Raw genomic sequence first — 19,782 nt, forward strand, 5'->3', positions numbered from 1 at the left:
GCACAGTCAGGAACAACCTCTCCCAGCCCTGCAGTCCAGGCTCAGTGGCTCCCTTGCTGATCCCTGTTCTGTACCAGATTTCCTGTGGATGCCAAGTGGTGAGTAGCACTGCAACCGGTACATCAGTAGAGCAGAATAGGTGGTTCAGGCGTATGTGGGATGAGCAATGATTTTCCTACTAAGTAGCTGCTGTCAACCCGGTGGACTGGAATTCTCTCTGGGGAGTTCATCAGTACAGCATGGGGAATGTTTTTTCTACTTGTAGCCATTTTGATTTGCAGCTTGGATTCCTTAAATTCATCCGGTTTTGAGAATAATGCTATTTGCAGGGTGGGAAGGTGGGAAGTAAGAAAATTGCTTGAACAGGGACCTCTTCTTTGCAAGCAGGGTAATTGTCAGATGCACCTAGAGCTTGTACTATTTATTTGCTTATCATGAGTCAAAGGAAATAATTGGATCATTATTAGACCTTTTTAGGGAATCTGTAGTTGCTAAATTTCCTCTCTGGACTGAATTGCATAGGGTGGACACATCTGGCACAGGTGACTGCAGTGTGGTTTCCAGAGGATGCTCTGGCCAGTCACCTGCTGAGGATGGCACCTGGTGACTGAGATGTGTGAAGGGATTCACTGTGCCCCATGACTTGCAGGAGTTGGGTAGGGCCATCAATCTGTGCAGAGGGACTGGTGGGAGAAGAGTGTCTATTAACCTGAGTGGGGATTTCTGAGAAAGCCCTCTACTGGGAAAGATCTGTTCATCTTGCTTTCCTTACCCAGGGACATCTGAAATACAAGTGTATTTGGAGAAGGTGATTTAACATTAGGAGACAAGTCTCCAGAAGTCCAGTGAAGGGCATGGAGTAGCTGCAGTGTTCAACATTCACATGACTCTTCAGATCCTGAAGTCCAATCCCTCTTCAGATCAATAGAAATCCCTATTTAATTTCAGTAGTAGTTGGATCAAGACTTAAATGAAGAGATAGGATCCTGTCCCGACTACTTCTGATTTATTTTGACTGTAGCTACAAAATGCTGGGTAGGGTTCAGGTAGCAGATAGAATTTTTATACTAATTTCTAACGATTTTCCTCAGCACGTTGTAAAATGAAGCACTCAGCAGCACTCCTTCTCATGAGTGAATGAGGAAGAAGTTTCATTCAAGCTCTCATCAAAGTGGATAAAAAGTCCAGGTCAATTTTTGTAAGTTGATAGGGAGCCAGGGTTTCTGAGCTTCTGATCACATGCCAGCAGTGATTTCATTGTGATACAGAAGGAAAGGGGAAAAGCTTAAACAGCAGATGGAAAAGCAGAGCTGGATTTCTCCAGCAGCACACAGTTTTCAAAATAGAGGGGTTAAGTTTTATCTTCATGCTGCTCCTTGACGCATGGCTAATCCCTACTATGCAAAAGTGATGATGAATACAGGATGTCCACTTCACATGAGTTGATGGCACAGCTTCCATGATACTCTTGAATTCCAGAACTTTTCTGTAGAGTTCCAACTCTTCAGATGATTTAGATCGAATTTATTTGCCAGGATCTCTCTCCTTAAGCTGCCTGGCTAAAGAGGATAAGGTAATAAATGTATCAAAACATTTCTATATACATTAGAACATGCATGTTTCTGAGTAAATGTAAATAGAGAAGAGAGACCTGCTGAGTGAAGTGCAAGCAGAGGGCTGTCTGGAAGATGTAAGGAGTGCAAATGTTGTTTCATCCCACATTTGGCTGCAACCTGAAATTTTAAGCAGAGTGGAAATTCTGTTAAAGTTTGTTTTGAGGAAACTTCCAATATTTTGTTTCATTATGTTCTTGAAACAATGCACACTTGGTCAGTCAAACAACACATGAGACAGCACATGACAGGCTAAACAAAGCACTAGGAACAAAGCAAAATTGAACATCTCGTTTTGTTTAGTCTTGTTTCGGCAATCTTACAGTAGAAAACATTTCCAAATTTGAATTAGTTTTGTAATGAAATGGAAAAGCATTTTTAAAGAAAAGTTCTTGATGAAGAACTTCTAGTGAAGTCTAACTGTGAAGCAGAATAGAAAAATGGGTTGTATGGTGGCGTGGTCAGGAGACAGTTGGTGTGTGAAGCAGCACCCAGGGAGCTGGAGGTAGGATTAGGTGGTGTTAGAGATAAGGTTATTGTGTAGATTGGGTCACAGGGGATTGGGCTTAAAGTGAAGCCAGATTTGGGAGGAGGTCAGGGCTGGTCTGTATAACACTGACACATTTGTTAAACCAGTGTTTTATTCCTCTCTGGCTAGCTTGCATGCAGGAAAATGCTAACTTCTCACTTCTTACATAGGCTAAGCTCTGGGCTGCAGTGCTGAAGAAAGATGTTCAAATTCTGCTGATAATCTGGAGTGGAAGCCATCATGTGGGCACAGGGGCTTTATCTGTCCATCGTTCTGGTTAGCACACCCATCTGCACACTCCATTCTTTTAAGCATAGCTGCTGATTAACCCTCAAAATGCTCCTGAGAGGTCATTCAGGACCATATCTGTGCCTTTCAGTTGGTGAAGCGGTGTCTTGGAGTGCTGCAGCGACTTGCTGAAGTCTACAGGATTAGTGTTAAGGTTGGAATTAGACTATGAGACTTTCTGGCTGCATCGTAAGGGCTTACTACATTATACTTCACTGTCCTGTGTCGTAAGTACAAAACCAGTGACTAGGAGCCATAACATATATATGGGTCCTTGGGCTGTGTTTGTGGCTGGGGAAAGATGTGTTCTAGGTATAGAACATATCAGAGACTCTGCTTCCAATAGATTGGGCTCTGAGAAAGGATGGGCAAAAAGAGACCGATCTGGGAGAGCAAGGTCTGCAGCACAGACCTGGCCAGAGAGAGGTGGGTGTGGGACACAGGCTCAGTTTGCCAAGGGCAGAGTGAAATGGAAGCTGGCCACACAAAGCAGATGAAGTGTGTGTGTGTGGAGTTATAGATCCTGTCTTTATGCATCACATTGATCTCGTTCATTGTGTTATACTTAGCATTTTGTTTATATAATGTCAGGGTGTTATATGGGTTTGTTTATTTTTAACTCATGGATGACTGGCAGTTTCAGTCTGGATTCTGTCTGGTAATGAGATGGAAGAGAGTCCAGGTCTGGTGGGAGATTTTTGTCAAAGGATTTGTGGAAATTAAGAGAAATGTATTTTCTTGATTATTTGTATTACCTTGTCACCTGGGAGCTAAGTCCAACACCCTCCCAGAGACATGCTATGCAGGGGGTGGTGAATGGACTTAGTAGCATTTACACGCACTGCTGAATGGCCGAGTCAGTTTTTGATGCATGTAAAGTTGGATTTAGAAATTGAGTTAGGAAAATAGAAGGGGGCCCAAGGTGCATTCTTCTTCATGCAGGAGGATTCTGGGGCAGAGACAGAGAAAGCAAGACTATCTGGTGGAGCACATCACATGAACAGAAGAGTTTGGGGCTAGAATCTGTCTCATAACCAGTCATGCCTGACCTCACTCTGCTGGTGGCTACTCACTGACTTGCTATTTGTGCTCTTTCCCATTGTAGGTGGGATTTGAGTGAAACTGATTTGGGGATTTGGCAAAGTATTCCCTGATGTAAACAGAGTACTGAATCAATAGAGACCAACACCTGCCAAAGATCCAACTCTTACCAACACATCTGGATAACCCTTTCTCACTGTTTCACCACCATGCTCTCCAGAGGCAGTCACATTTCCTTCCCTACTGGAGGAACTGTCAAGGACTAAGAGGGTTTCCTCCCTGCAGGTTTACACACTGCAGCCCACATCCAGCTCTGGGGCCAACTGAACCCCCGTAGTCCTAGGCTGCAGAATCTGCGTTAGGAATGACCCTGTTTGCCCCGATGGGTTTGCAGTGCTCACTGCTGGCTCATCACCAGCCATTGATTTCCATTTCCCATTGCTCTGAACTCTTGCGTGGCTCACACACAGTGAGCTCATTCTGTCTGCTATGAGCTGTCAGGGGAGGGGGTTGGAGGGGATGTCTTTATCTTCTGAGACCTCCCACCGTCAAAATATTTGGCAAAGCTGTGTTGTAAATGGATTTGTGCTTCTGCCTATCCCCGCCCCTTGTCCAGGTTGCTCACACCTTCTGTTCCGCACACGTCTGTTCCCCTTCAGCCCAGTCCTGTCTGTCCATCTCCCTCTCCATCTATGCATCTAATGGAGGTTGGTAATCCCGTTAGGTGCTTGGAGCAGGCGCTGCCGAATTTGCTTGCAAACGCCTGTGCCAGGTCGAGTGTCATTGCCAGCAGCGCTCTTGGCGGGATGAAGGTTGCATTAGTGAACAGTAATTGAAATGCAAAATAACATTTTGATCGAGCGAGCAGGCTGTTTATTTATCAGATCAATAGCCAAAATGCCCCATCTGGAGAAGTCAGCGTGATAATAAGTGATAGCATTCCAAGGGCAAACGGAACAAGCACAGTGGGGAGGACACGCGGGCAGGGTGGGCTGGGTCACACCGGGCCGGGGGTTGCTGAAACTTGCTTCTTTTTGGGTCCCTTCTGTGAAAAGGGTAGCCCCCCTCCTCGTAGCATCTGCAAAGGGTTCCAGACCCTCTCTGGATAGAAAGCAAAGAGTTTTTAAACACTAAACATAACAGAGTGCAGACATCTGTAAAATCATGTGCAGTCTTCTCCCTCTCATGCTCTGGTAGACACAGGGCTGTGATAGGGGTGCAGACTGCAGATGATGTAGCCCAGTTAAGCAGTGGGGTTTTTGTTGTTTTGGTTTGGGAGCGGAAGGGGTGTTTCTTTTCATGTTTTTGTTTTGTTTTTATCTTTTTGCTTTAGTGCATTAAGTTTCCTGTAAAGGTCTGAGCACTCCCTGTGATGGTCTGGAAATATGAAGTCATAGTTTGGCTTCTGTAGTGAACTACTGGAATGGTATTTAGGTGCATCGACATAATGAGGAAATGAGAGATGTGTGAGGGTGAGGAATGGGGTTGTGTGCATATATATATGCATACCCAGTATACACAGATACCCTGCTGAAGGTAGCCTTTGTCCTATGTAGCATTTAAGCCTGGCTCAGAAAGGTGCTGTGTGAAAGTGTAGAAGGAGCTGTAAATCTTTGTAGGTGCCCGACTGCCTTGTCTGTGTTGCTGTGTCTGTCTTGGCTTCTGTTTTTCCATTAGTAGGGATGCTAAATACAGGGAAAAAGAAGTGAAATGGGTTGATCATGCAGGCTTGGTTTCTTTTCTTTCATGTTCGAAAATAGTAACAGGATAAAGTGAAAACTCCCTGGGATGAGAAGATCTATTCATCATGATAGGAAGGAACACATTTATTTATTTATTTTAAACTACATTCAGTTAAATTTTCAGTGATGTCAATTTGGAAGGAAAGTGTAAGGAATTTAAGGACATGTGGCTTTAGAATTCCTTTTGGACGGGAGTTCTTGTTGGTTTCTAGAGAAAAGAACATGCAAGATAAGCCAGAGTGATGGGGAAAATGAAGTATGTGCTTGTTCTGTTACACAATTTTCTGTCTAAAGAGTGTTTTGTTGCCCATAATCTCCTTCTCATCTCTTGGCTCAGGCAAGTAAGAAAGCAGGACACCATGGAGCCTGAGGTAGGGCTGGGCTCAAGTGGACTGGAAGGTACTTTGTCAGTCAAAGGAAATGGGGACAGTCTGGAAGATGGATGAATGAAATGGATTTAGAACAAGTCATTAGGGTTCAAGGCTGGAATTTGGGTCAGCTACAACTGGCTACTTAGTATATACAGTCTGTTGTAGAAAATCTGCTAAATACCTACCAAAGGTGGGGTTTTAAAGACTCAGCAAAATTGAACCTCGGGGATATCTTAAATAGGTAGCTAAAGATAATCCTGTTACAGTAGTCTAAGGTGTGCAGAAGGAAACTGGGTGTTTCCAACATCTAGTCTTCTCAACCCTGTGGTGTTTGTTAGCTACAGTTCTTTCACGTACTCACTTTCTTTGCTTGTTCAAGTACTGCACCTTGGTCTTAGTTTGTAGCATGAGCCTCTTGTCTGTCCTTGACCCACATGCAGTTCTCCTCTTGTGCCTCCCTCCTCACTCATGACCCCACTCACTCTCACTTCCATAATTTTCCAGTGGTTTTGGGAGAACTTCCTGCCAGATCCAGTGCTTGCTCTCACACTGTTATCTTGGTTTACTTCTGTAGCATCTTGGAAATGGTTCCACGCGAGTTGGGGATTTAAAAAAAAAAACAAACAATTGAAAAGCACTAATTGCTCATTGTTATTTTGCATGCCGTAATTTATGTGAAATTAATTTCATTCAGTTTTTTTTTTCAGGATCTATCTGGTTTTGAGTAATGTTTCTCATGATGAGCCACTTAATTATAGATTTCTCCAGGAGCTACAGGTGGAATCTAGGTAAAGCTCATCTATCCTGACTGGATTGTCTTAGCAGAGATGGGAGAAAAAGGCAGCGTCTTGCCACAGCTATAAGTTCTGAGGTGTAAGAAATAGAAACTCTCCAAAAAAATTAACAACTGCTCAAACTCAGAGAATTCCTAAATGCCTCCAGGCTGGAGAACACATAAGTTCAGATTTTCTCTGAATAAACTTACAGTACCCTTTCAGTAAACTAGTATTCAGAAGAAATATTGATTCTTTAGTCTTTTTTTACATTTGTTTCTAGGATGATGTTCTTGATAAGTGGGTATCTCTGATCCTAGGTCCTTTCTCCCTCTCTCACTATAATTAAGCAATAGTTCCTTGCCTTCCTTTTTGTTCTGCTATTGTTCATCATGAATTGTAGGTAAGGCTGAAGGGAAGGGTGCCTTCAGTGGATATCTTGAAATGCAAGGAAGGGCAGGCTGAGGAATTTGCACTGGTGGCAGTTTTCTGTCAGAAATGCTAGGAGGGTAGTGACTGAAAGAAAAGGTCTATGTGAGATGAGACGAAGGATCAGGCTGGGATGCAAAAATGAATGTGACATGAATGACTGTGATGGAAGTTTTCATTTCCTTGCCCAGCCAAAAAGGTGAAAGCAAAATTCTGACGTATAAGTGTTTGAAGTGTGCTCTAATGAATAGGTTGTTGTATGAGTCTCATTCACAAGTGTCTGAAGGACACTGAAGGTACTACTAAGAGAGATATAGATTAGAAGTGCCCTAGACAGGCGCAGTATAAAGAAAGACATTCAAGAAGAAATGAAGGTCTAGCTGAGCATTTCAACAGGGATTGAGTTCCAGCTTTGCCATAGCAAGCAAAATTTTTGAGCTGGTGTGATCAATCTTCCAAATGCAGAAGTATTGGGGGAAGAAAGTATAGACAGCCTGGAAATACGGAATGTAGAATGACAGTATGGGGGGAAAAAAGGGTGATGGTAGTATTTGGATAAACAGTGAATGGTAAGTGAATCCTGGTCCTTGGTTTGCTGTGGCATCAACAGTACGTATAAGCCAGGAGCAATAGCTCAAGTGCTAAAGCAATTCACTCTGGAGGGAGTGCCATTAGTACACCAGAGGGCAAGGTACTTTCGAAAGGCAACGTGTTAATAAGAGAATGAACTGATAATATATGTCACACCTCCAGATTAATTGTCACTTCATCTGTGTAATACTTCTTGTCGTTTACTAACAAGAGTGTTGTCCTAAGGGTGAAGAGAAATTACAAGAAGGAGGAGAGGGATGAAGGCTAGCAGGAAATCCATAATGTCTTCTGCCCACGAGAAGGCTTTTTATTTATTAAGCAGCCTCCAGACAGTTTGCTGCAGCAGCTTTCATCAGCGTGAGCTAACCTGGGCTAGAGCAGATCTACCGATACGTAACTGGGCTCTGGTTATGCAACAGGTCAAAGGGATAAAATGTCTCCAGGGCATTAGACAAGCAAATACTATTTGTGTAAGAGCCAGAGTATGAGCAATTGTCCCACATCTCCTTATCTTGCAGAAGAGACCAGCTTGGGCCTCCTTTGCCCATTCCTCTGCAAGGAATCTGTTCTTCCAGTCTATATGGCAGAACTGGTGTCATACCATGACCCACTTTGGTAGATCTCATACTATGCACTTCTCCTCAGGGCTGAGCACTGGAGACGGATCTCTAGATAGGCTCTTGCAGCTAGGGAGCTGTGGGACTTGTTGGTTTCCTTACCGATTTGCATTTTAGCATCTTCAGCCTCCTGACTCAAAAGTCCTTCTCTTGACCTCCTAAAATTATAAAGCAAATAAAAAAAAAAAATCCGTATCTGTCTCCAGAGCAGGGGTAAAAGGCAGGCCAAGTGTGATGCGTTTTTACAAAGTAAGCCAGATCCAGATGCCCAGCAAAGCCAGATGTGACAAAAAGGTTGCAATTGGAATTAGGATGGTGTCAGGATGGTTATATATATATAACAAAAGGCTGGCAGTTGGACCTTGATACAACCTGACAGTCCAGGCTGGTGTTCATGCTGTGGAGTAGAAGTCACACGGTGCTTTCCACCCGAATTAGAGAGCAAACTCATCAGCATTTTTCTAAGCTGTGGTTTGTGTTTGTTCCAAAGACAAGTATGTGGTATTTGTGTGGGCATATTAGGGACAAATGCCTTGCAAACAGTCTGTCTGGGTCTTGCCATGTTCTACAGAACAGCAGCGTAGCCCATGCAAGCTAAAGGAAGCTGCTGCTAGCAAGCACGACAAACCCCTTAGAAATCATATTTGCACTCTGGAGAAAAATATTTAGGTTGGTTTGAGGTTCCGACTTTCTTGTCCTTTACAGCAAAGCAAAATGCTGTTACTTGAATAAAAACCTCTAAAGCCTAGGCACTGGTAACTTGGCAATTTATGTTTATGATTTGGTGTCCAACATTTTAACTAAACCCATCACCCGTGCAGTACCCAAGCTCTTGCCTAGCCCCAGAGAGAACTGGAGTTTGCCCTGGGAACAGGATATGTTCCTGTGTGATAGCAGATGCCCCAAACAGCTGCCTGGACTGTGGTGGGTACGGCTGAGTTACCCGCAGTGCAGAAGTGGCACATCAGCAGATCCCGTTATTCTTGGCCTGTTGTGTGGAGAGGACCTGCCAGTAGGGTTGAGGAAGTGTATTTCATTTGAAGTCTATATCTAGTGGACGAGCAGAACGGGTGGGTGTGCTGAGCCTTTCCTCCCCAGTGCCACGGCGGGTGTCCAGGAGCAGGGAGCTGTGTGTGAGCTGTCCATGGTGCAGGCCGGGAGCCCGGTGGGTGCGAGCCTCTCGGCTCCGTGACATGAACTCTTTGCGTACGTGACCCAAAATTACACAGGCTGTTATTGCAGCTGTCATGTCTAGCCTGCCACTTGGAAAAACGTTATTTATTTCTGTCTCCTGTATCTAAAAACAAACACCTGACAAAATTTGGCTTGTTCCTGGAGCTGCGGCGAGTGTTTGAGAAGCTGATCTATCGCTTGTCACCCAGCTGTGAGCTGCGAAGCTTTCTCATATGGCCTGCAGAGGACACAAAGTCTGTGTTGCCCAAATGGCACCATGGCATGATATGCACATCTCATTTACACATGCAGTGTAAGTTTGTCATCTGGGCTAACAAATACTGATAGTAAAAATAGGCCTGTAACCAAGAAGAGGTGGTATTTTTTTTATCTCTGTTTAACCATTGGTGTTTCTGCTGATTAAAGAGTCTTTGGTCTTTAGTGGTTGGTCTAAAAATGTCTGCAGTCCAAAGTGTGGTTTTGTCACAAGCTGGGACCTGAAGTAAGAAGATTTATACTGGCAGTCTTCTCAGTTTGAAAAAGTAAAAAAGGAGGACAAGCTTGAATCCCCTGTGAGGACTCCCCGGTTGTGACCTTCAGGACTAAAGCACAGTTCCACAAGCACAGCCATAGGGCACCTGGAAGTTACAACCTGTACAGGCATGTTGCCTGCAGGGGTTTTCAATTTTATGGTAGATCTTAGGACTTTAAAAGTTCGAGATTTTAATTCTGTCAGGAATCCAGGTCCAGCTGTGAGAACCACCAAAAAAGACCATTTCTGACCTTTTGCATTGTTCCTTGTACCCAGAAAAAATAAGGTTTTGCCTGAGGAGGGTCTGAGAGAGTGTTCCCTTGCTCACTCCTTCCCTGAGTTCATCCTAGTCCTACAGATATACTTCAGCATTCATTCTAATGACAATTTCAGTCTTAATGTTGGAAATGTCCAGCATGTTGAGTTGGTGGGTGTGTGATTTTCTTAGAATATACTGGTGGAGGGACTGGCCTATATGGCAGAACTTCTGATGCCCATTCCTACCTTCTGCCAGGTAACCGGAGCATAGCACTGAGATAACCTTGAGTTTCTTATTGAAGGTCATGTAATGAGGATCAACCGTTAGAGAACATCAGAAGCAATGCCTCTAAACTTTCCTAGCTCCAGATCAGAATATGGAGTGCTGCTTGGAGAAGGTGCAGGGTCAGATACTTGGTTTTGCGTCAGCACTGAGAGCTCCTGAGATAGAATTAAGTTACTGAATTCTGGATATCTTAGCTGATAGAGAATCCTTTTGGTGGGGGAAAGTTACCATCTATTACAGAGCTGGGTATTGTTTTATTTGTCTTGCTAAGCAGGTGTGAGAGGTGTGTCTTTTTTTCTCTTGAGTGAAGACTTGTACATAGATAATACTAAATTCCTGTCATTTTCTTATCTAGAACTGGGGTAATGAGGTGAACATAGTTACAAATGACTATTTCTGGAAAAAAATAACCTCAAAGGAGGTTAATAAAATAGCCTTATCTGCATGGATCTGAAACTTGTAATCCTTCAGGTTTAAAAGGGAAAAAAAAGAGGAGGTAATATTTACTCCCTGGATTTATAACACTAATCTTTCTCCTTTTCTGGTCCTGTCCATCTAGAGTCTTTCTCTCTCATTGCTGCTATTGTTCTCAAGAGAGCATTGAACTTGAAAGCACTCCAGCTGCTGTAGAGGAGTAGCAAAAGGTGAAAGACTAGAGAAGAATTGGAGAAACTTGTAACGTTAACTCAACATCACTGCCCAAAGGAGATAACGCTGAAGGATAAACACTGTGAATGCCTAAAGCACAATCTTGATTTGGTCTAAATATGCATACCTACATCCAGGATCATAGAGATCAGAGCATGCTTGTCTGAGGGCAGTTACAGGCACACAAAGGCTAACAATGTTGTGAATGATAAACAGCAGTGGGTTTATGAAACAGGAGTAGGGCAGACAATAACCTTTCTTGATACAATTAGATAATTAGTGGGCAAAATGAAAGCAGTGGATAGACTGCCTCTGGACCATGCATGGGCTTTTGACACAAAGCTGTTCAAGATCTTATTAGGGAAATTAGATCAAATTGGTTTTGATACAAATCCTGTGAAATGAATCATGGATTAGCTGACAGAGTGTAAACAGAAGGGTTAGAGACATTCTTTATCCTTCTGCAAAGGTGGTATCCAAAAGGGCAGTGTTTCAGTTTTAAATAGCCATTTGTGTCCTGGAGGAAAAAGTAAAAGACATGGTTCTTGAATTTACAGTTGACACACCTGAAAATATTAGAAACAAATCGGAGTAGAAAAAAGTTCTAGGCTGAAAAAAAACAAGTATTATTAAAAGGCCTTAGTAAAACAAGTGTCAGTTAGCAGTGTGTGGTTTAAAGGTGGTACTACTGTATGGGTCTACTTTGGAACAAGGAGAATCCAAATTTCACCTTGTGCAGAGCAAGGTGACAAAAGTAGCTTATGTTCAGAGAGGTCCCGGTGAGACAGTGGGCATCAGGTGATGTGAGCTGGTGGGGAGCCTGATGGCTGGCAAAGCTGCTGCTTGGTCGGTAAGTCTGCCTGGCTGTGTGCTTTCCGGAGCGTCTCTCCCCGTAGCGCTGTGGCATTGCTGCAGTGTGCGATTCAGGGCACCTTGCTGCAAGAGAGACCCGGGCTGGTTGGAACAAGGCCAGAGAAGGGCCACAAAGGTGCTAAAGGGATTAGAAGGAATGACCTATGATGAGGAAAGGTGAAAAGAACGAAACATTTAGAACCTCTAAGCCTGTTACATGGGCACAGAAATAGTAACGGAGTTTCCTGTGCCAGCACGGAGGAGAGTTGGATCAAGTCTCTCTCCTTTTACATTCCTATTAAGGTAACTAGAGCTGAGCAAAATGGCTGTTCATCACTTTGAACTCTGCAAAAAACGTTTAGCTGCTCTTGAAGTTCAAGATGTCTTATTTCCTTGCCAGGGTACACGCTGAGTCTGTTTAAAAATCACCACAGGATCTCCATGAGACTTGTAGAAAAGTCAGAGCTGGTGAGGTTTGACTTGGTGTGTGCTGCCCAGCCGTAGCCAACTACGCAAGCTGTACCAGAGGCCAGAAAAGAAAAACAACCTCTAGAGTGGTGGAGACACCTTAGCTATGGTCTTTCATCTGTCTTAGTGCTAAGGGCTTTTGTCTCTAAAGCATTTGTTCAAACCTATCCAGAACTTGCTATATATTACTGTCTCCTGGAAAGAAACAGGGGTGTCCTCAGCTGTAAGGATGCAGGGGATGTTGCTCTCCTTGTCTGACCACCAGACAGTTGCTGTAACCACCAGCCTCCATAACTGAGGTTGTGAGTTGAGGAGTGAAATGGTCCTAGGAGACTAGTCCTGTTCGTTTGTTTGTTTGTTTGTTTTCTCCAGTGGAGGGAGACACCCCACTGAGTCTGTCTGAGGCAATCCCAGCCTCCCATAACTTGCTGGTGACAAAACAGTGCTTGTCTTCAGGTCTGTCAGTCCAGAACCAAGGTTTTTTATTTATTTATTTTTAAACATTGAGGCCTGGACCTATGACAATGGTAGTGGGAACTGGTTGCAAACAACTTCCTAATAGTTCCCTGGTTTATGATGGGCTGAGGGAACAGTGCTCCTAGGTAAACTCTGCGGTGGGATCTTGTCTTACAAATGGTGATTACACTTAGGAGTATGGTAGGCAGGACTTCCAAAAATACTTGTGAATCTCAGACAGTGAGTAGTTGACTGGATATATTGTACCGTACAACAATGGGAGAATTCACCCTGCCTCATGCTCCCATAACCAGACATGTCAGTAGTAGCTTTGTTTTCCTTAAACAGGTTTGACTTTGTACTTGTAAAGGGTACCACTAGGACTAGGGAGCGTACCAGGGTGAGGGTGGTTCATTTATGACTAACATGAGGAACACGAAATGTTATTCCCTAGTTGGAGTAGATAAAAGCATGGACACAGAGGACTTCTGTCACCTCTGCTTAACCTTAATTCTCTGAAGTCCTTCTGCTCCCAGTTTTCAGTATCTTTTGTAATATAGCTCAGAACTTTGTTTGTAGCCTCTTCATTTCTTCCCAGTCAGTGAATTCTGGGCATTTTAAGAGACAGAAGCTGGGATGTGAACTTCCCTGACCGAGTCTGACAGTGTAATTCACTTCCTTGTAATGCCTTTTTCACAGTGTTGTCCTCTCTCTGTCCTTATCATTGCAACTTCAACTTCTTTTACCGTGGAGTTCCTCAGTGCAGAAGAGTGTTTTATGGTGGTTTCGCCTTCTGCTTTAACCCTAACCTCAGGTTTCTGTGCCCGGTGATCTTCAGGTTTTTACTACGTATGCACCCCTCAGGTAGGGAAAGGTTCCAGAATTTGGTCAGCACAGCAGCTTTCAGCTTTGCTATGAGATACTAAGAACTGGTCTCGTCCAGCAAAGTTTCATCTTCCTTCACACGGTCAGCTGGTGCTACACCAGCAGATCTGCACTCTGTCTAGCTGCTCTGCAGGACTGAAGATGAATGCACCTGCAGTAATTATTCCTGTAACTGCTCCATGGCCTCTAGTCCAGCGTGACCCTCTGGGCAAGGCATGGGCATTCATCAACTCATCACACCGTCTCTGAGTGGGACCAAACTCTGGATTCCTCTCAAGTAACACCAGGCAAAGCAGCTCGGGAACGTGAGATGCCTGCCCATACTCTCAAGGTCAACAGTCCTGCTAAATAACAGGCTTGGCTGATCGATCCCAGAGATGGGAGATGAGGTCAAACATTGAGGATGAAACAGAGAAGGGAAAATTAAGAGATACTTGGGTCAAATGAGATCATAAGGATGCAGGACTGTGAAGCTGCTGCATATCAAGCATGTACATTCATATCCACAGACACACAGAAATGACGTGTATAACATGTGCACCCCAGCCTTGCTGTATCACTGAATGCTTTGTCCTATCCCCTGATGGGTCTGACCTCTTGGCAGGAGGAGTTGCCACAAGTACCAGGTAAATAGGCTGAAACTGAAATAGAAATAGAAATTACCCACATGACCATGGTATGGTAACTTTAAACTAGCAGAGCTTCCAAGAAGAAAAGTCAAGCATCCCCAGCCAGTCAGAATTCTTTGGACATGTCATCAGGAAAATCACTTGCTTGCACGTATTTAAGTTTTCTTAAAAGCTGTTGACAAATTGTCTTGCTGGAGGGAAAATTTAACCTCTCAGGTTAATACTATTATCTATTTATAAGCATCTGAGACAGAAGAGTAGGCATGCCCTACCCAGAAAAGAAAGGGAAGTCAATTTTCAGCATGATAAAGGTTAACATGAATGACCCACAAAGATCTGTGTTGTGGTGTTTGATCCATGCATTAATGATGCACTTCCACTTGGAAGTGGGCGAACAATGAGACTCTGCAGACGACATTAAATTTTCAAGAAAGACTTCAAGAACTCCAGAGGATTGTAATAAAGCTGGGTACATGGACAGCACAGTGGTAGATGAAGTGCATTGTCGACCACTGCAGAGGGTTGCATTTCAGAAGGCATTAATTTGATTTTTCATAGATCTTAATGGATTTTAAATTAACTGTAGCAACTCAGGAAAAGATCTGAGGACCTTAGTAAGTAACTTGCTGATATAGTCTGTGGAAGAGATGGCAACAATTTAGATTTTAATTTGAAGAGGAAAAAAAAGCAAACAATATAAGGAGTTATATAAGAGATGGGCTGAAAATAACGTTGAAAATATGGTAGCGTCACTAGGTAATTGATGGCGTGCCTTTGTCTTGACTACTGTCCAGACCTTCAGCTGGAGGAGTGATGGAGTGGTGCCAGTTTCGTGCTGCTGAAGAGTTGCCTCATTGAACTCTTCGGGACCAAACAGAAATAGCCAGACTAGAGGAAGTTCAGAGATGGATGATGAAGCAGATAAGAGGTCTGCAAAAACTTCTGCGTGACGAACAGATATATAGATAATGAAGAGCTGAATGAGGAGAGCATAGCAAAAGTACATTTCCTGAGAAGGAGAATCAGGAGGTGTTAAGGGAACCTGAAAGGCTGCAAATACAGCATGCACAATAGAATTGGGTTTTTTCCTTTGTTCATAGACTGCACAAGTAATCCCTGGAACTCATTGCCGTAAGATACCATCAAAATTAGCAGAGTTCTAAAAAAAGACTGAATGTTTGTATGAGCAATAAGATTATCTATGACTACAGTAAATAAGAAGAAGAGCTTGCAAATTTGGTAAAGATGCTGTTCTTCCATTCACTTTGGAGCATAAGACTCTAAGAAGTGAAAGTTTAAGAGAAGCTTCTCCGTGTAAAAGACTTCTACTAGTAGATAGAAGAAAGATTAAGATTAAGCTGGAGGAAGCTTTTGATCAGATGATTTTCCTTCTGTTTCTGATCCCCCCCCCTTTTAGTGATGTTAATGAAGAGAAGGAATGAATCCAACATGAAAATAACCCAAAGTCTTCTGTATTACAAATAAAAAGCCAAGCTGAGCACATCCTTCTTGCAGGGCGTGCTCGTGAACTCTTTGCTTGGAGCCAGGGTGGGGCATCCTGAACTAACCAAGCATCTTTTTCACTTGGCCTGCTACAGAGAGGCTCATTTCTTTCTGTTGTTGTGGGGATACCTGGAGTGGGTGGATTGCGCCTCATCAGCACTGATACCCCTTCCCAGCAGTGTAAACTGGAGAGCCTGAAGTTGTGATCTATGTGAATAGCCTTGACTTTCTCCTGGTGTGAGTTGGTGGGAAGCAAGCAGGTGTTTCACAGTGAGTTGTGATCATATCCCTGAGGAGAAGCACCTGTGTGGGGCTGAACTGCCTGAGCCAACTGGAGTTGGACTGAGGTGGGAAAGGGAGGGCTCTCTTTTGACCACCCAGGAGCTGCGTTTAGCCAGGAGGCCACTGAGTGCCTTTGCTCTCTCTCTGCAGGCTGCTCGGCAGAATGGCCACGGAGGAGCGGCACCTCTCCTCCAGCTGCGGGTCCTTCATCAAGACCGAGCCCTCCAGCCCATCCTCTGGCATCGACGCCATCAGCCACCACAGCCCGAGCGGCTCCTCTGATGCTAGCGGTGGCTACGGCATTGCGATGGGTGGCCACCCCAATGGCCTGGACTCACCGCCCATGTTCAATGGCACGGGGATTGGCGGTGGGTCCTGCCGTAAGCGTTACGATGACTGCGCCAGTGCCATCATGGAGGATTCGCCCACCAAGTGCGAGTACATGCTTAATGCGATCCCCAAGCGGCTGTGCCTGGTGTGCGGGGACATTGCTTCGGGGTACCACTACGGCGTGGCTTCCTGTGAGGCGTGCAAAGCCTTCTTCAAGAGGACTATTCAAGGTACAGTGTACCAATTTTTGTTAGTCTTACCAAGGATCAGAAATTCCTTAGGTGACTTTGAAAACCTCAGTGCATGTGTGTGTAGACAAATTGCAGTGCATTGACCTCCTTGTACAATTCACGTATGAGGTGTATGTCTGTGTCCTGACTGCTAAAGGCTTGCTGAAGATGTGTACAGGTACAACAGTGTAGCCAAAAGTAGGAGTGCATCCAGGCAAGCTCCAATATCCAGGGATGCTTGGGTGTACTTACACAAGCAGGCTGTGTGGGAGCATATGTGCCTAAACACACAAATACTCCCTATGTTTCCTATGCTCTCTAACTGGGGGGAAAAGAAAAAAAAAAAAAAGTAAGGATAGAATAATTCACGAAAGTGTATTGGGTTTACCCAGCTGTGGTGGGTTGACCAGAGACAGGCATCCAGTGGATGAGCAGCTGTGTGAGTACTTGGCCGGGTTCAACCCACCACACCAGCACTCCCTTGACTCCTGCAAAATGAAAGAAATACATGTGTGGGGGGGAGCATTCAATTTAGTTTTGTTCATTGACTGGGCCAGTCACACCTGACTACATTCCGTCACTGGGGGTGTTCAGCTCTGGAGTGGACAGAGCAATACAGGGTGCAGTTCAGCCCAGATCTCTACAGAATCAACTATTTCTAGCTTAATTTCTTAGGTTCCAGATGTTTCTTTACCGCTATCCAGCTGTGGAAATAATCACTCTGTAGTGCTCCACTGGGTTTTCCTCTTTCATTATGCCAAGTGGAAGGCATGTTCATCCCTAGGGCATTGGCATCTACTCTCGCAGAGTTTCTGTGATTTCTCATTGTTGAATCTCCTGTGATTGAACTTTTACTTGTACTTCTGGCTGTTATCACAGACTCTGTCCCTCCTCCAGCACTTGAAACCACTTTCAGTGTTTCTCTTTGGCATGTTCGGGTACTAAAGGAGGGACAGGGTAGTACTCTGAAAGCAAAGCTCTAGGGACTTATTATACAGGAAAATACCAAAAAACTAACCCCTCATAGGAGTGATACAGGAGCATCTCTGTGGCAGAGCAGAAGATAGGCTTAACCTGGAGAGAGAGGAGAATAAAAAAAAAGGGGGGGGGGGAACACTAGGAAGTTTTGAAGAGTTCTCAGAAGAATTCAAATGAAAATGATGCAGAGCAACAGTAACTAGAGCCTGTATCAGCCTTGGTAATATGTCAGCTGACTTCATCCTAGGAAGGGAGGCTGCTCCCCTCCAACCCCCTCGTCCCAGCACAGCCCTATTCTCCCTGTGGTTCTCTAATTGATTGTCTGTTAACGTGTAACAGACAGGGGAAGGAGCGAGTGGAGAGTTCTCTCACCCTGTCATCAGCTTGGGCTAGCAACAGAGACACCAAAATGCTTCAGTTCCCAGGAGTGGGAGAGCCGGGGGTGCTGTGCTGAGGAGGAGCAATTCTAGTTATGGAGCTGAAGGCTGAGCCTGGGAGGAAGTAGCGTAGGACAAAAGTAGGGAGGAAATTGGGTAGGAAATAGAGCTGCACAGTTTGGCTGAGCCAAGAAAATGTTCCCAGGGCAGTGCTGCAGTGCGTGATGTATCCAAGCACAGCCCTGGGCATGCAGGCAAAAGGGTTAAGCATCACGTACAAGAGACATTGAGGCAAAAGCATTTCCAAAATGTATTCATTTGTCAACTGTATTACATTCAGTAGATGTGTTAACTGTCTAGCTGAAGAAATGGGAAAATCTTCATCCAGGCTGCCCAATGTCTATGTGGTGCTTGACGATGTGCATGTTATACAGCTGCATTCCCTGATCATATCTTCATGTCTTCTTGTGGTTCTAGTATTTGGGAATGGTATCGACTGAAAGATTTGAGCACAGGGAGGGAGCTCCAGGTGCTTTGGGGATGTAGTAGCTAAATTTGTCATCCAGTTCTTGTGATCTTGGACCAGCCACTCCACTTCCCTGTGCTTGGGTATTGAGATCTGGAAAACCAATTACTATTACATGAGTACTTAATCTGTTGGCTCTATGTTTGGTACCTTTATTTAGCAATAGCTGCTATAAAATCGTTCCTGGATGATTAGACTATCACAGCCTTATCTTAGATATCCCTGATTGTGAGGCAGAATTTCAGGTTAAGTTCCCCTCTAAACAACAGCTCTGTTCTCCCTCACCCCCTTTCAAATGACATGGTATGTATTGTTTTTTTTTTAGCTGCATTAACACGTGTAAAACCTACATGTCCTGAGACAGGAGGATCTTGCAGCAGTCTCTCTGCCACAGCAGTGAGAAGAACAGACACCCAAGCTGCAGACCTCTTTTGAGTTAAAGTATGGCAGAGCCTGGCAGCTCTGTCACTCACTTTCCCTTAGCCAGGTGAGGCCAGGCTGTCCTGGACACAGTGAGATCCAGTGCTTATCAAGTGATGGGAAGGAGATAGGCTGAAAGCCAGCAGGTACGTGGCTGGTTATCTCTGAGGTCAGTACTACAGCTATGTTAGAGTTTTCCATAAGTAAGATTCCTCCAAATAGCGGAATTTTTACCAAGACAGAATTCTCGCAGGAAAATGTTGATGATAGGAGGAAAAAAAGAAGTCGGGAACATCTAAACCATTGATTCACTCCAAGCTGAACTGGAACAGTGGTTTTGCCAAACTAAGCCAGGATCGCACACCACATCCTAATCTGCCCCACAGGTTAAGAGGGGTCACGCCTGTGACATCTCTCCTGTTGTGTGACGTGACCCAAGGCAAGGATCAAGGCCTGGAAACCTGTGTCATCTCCAATTTGCAGCACTGGCAGTGCTTGAGATAAAAAGGCAAAAACCTGAGACCAGATGATAGCACACAGCACTGGGCTGCAGGCCTCTCTCTCTGAAATTGTCAGTTTGTCCCCAGGGTGGACTTACTGTGCTTTGGGGAAGAGTCAGAAATTTTAAATTGACTTGAAGCATTTTCGGTCAACTAGGCTGTCCAACAAAATTTTACACCTATTTCTCTGTCAGTGTATTGTTTTGTGGGAGCTGTGCTTTGGGTCCCCATTAGATTCTAGGGGCAGTCTGCATTTACCTCCTTGATGCAGGTATCCTTTGTAAACACTGTGGCCACTGTGAGCATTGTGGATGGTGCAGTCCAGCCAAGATAGGAGAGAACCTGAGTTTCAGGCACCTTGAAGTGTGCTGCTCTTGGTGCTTAAGGTAGGTCTGATTTGAAACCAAGAATTTCATACTAGACTAATGAAATGGAAAAGGTCTGTTACAGGAAAG

The 19,782-nt window shown here is 44.3% G+C and overlaps 1 protein-coding gene across 9 annotated transcripts in view; it reads left to right on the top strand.

The window, feature by feature from the left end:
• Positions 1 to 19,782, top strand: part of ESRRB (estrogen related receptor beta) — a 157,042-nt gene that overhangs the window by 99,641 nt on the left and 37,619 nt on the right. For 7 of the 9 annotated variants that reach the window (XM_080595625.1, XM_080595630.1, XM_080595629.1 and 4 more), the window contains one exon: positions 16,117 to 16,526. The exons of 1 other annotated variant lie outside the window; for it this stretch is intronic. In XM_080595625.1, coding sequence (XP_080451751.1) covers positions 16,117 to 16,526 — 410 coding nt within the window. Of the gene's footprint in view, positions 1 to 14,915; positions 16,032 to 16,116; positions 16,527 to 19,782 lie in introns of those variants that run through there. One more of the 9 variants, XM_080595628.1, reaches the window with a different exon arrangement.

The sequence above is a fragment of the Anser brachyrhynchus genome (genome assembly GCF_964034855.1).
Source record: "Anser brachyrhynchus genome assembly, chromosome: 5".
Classification (NCBI taxonomy): Eukaryota; Metazoa; Chordata; class Aves; order Anseriformes; family Anatidae; genus Anser; species Anser brachyrhynchus.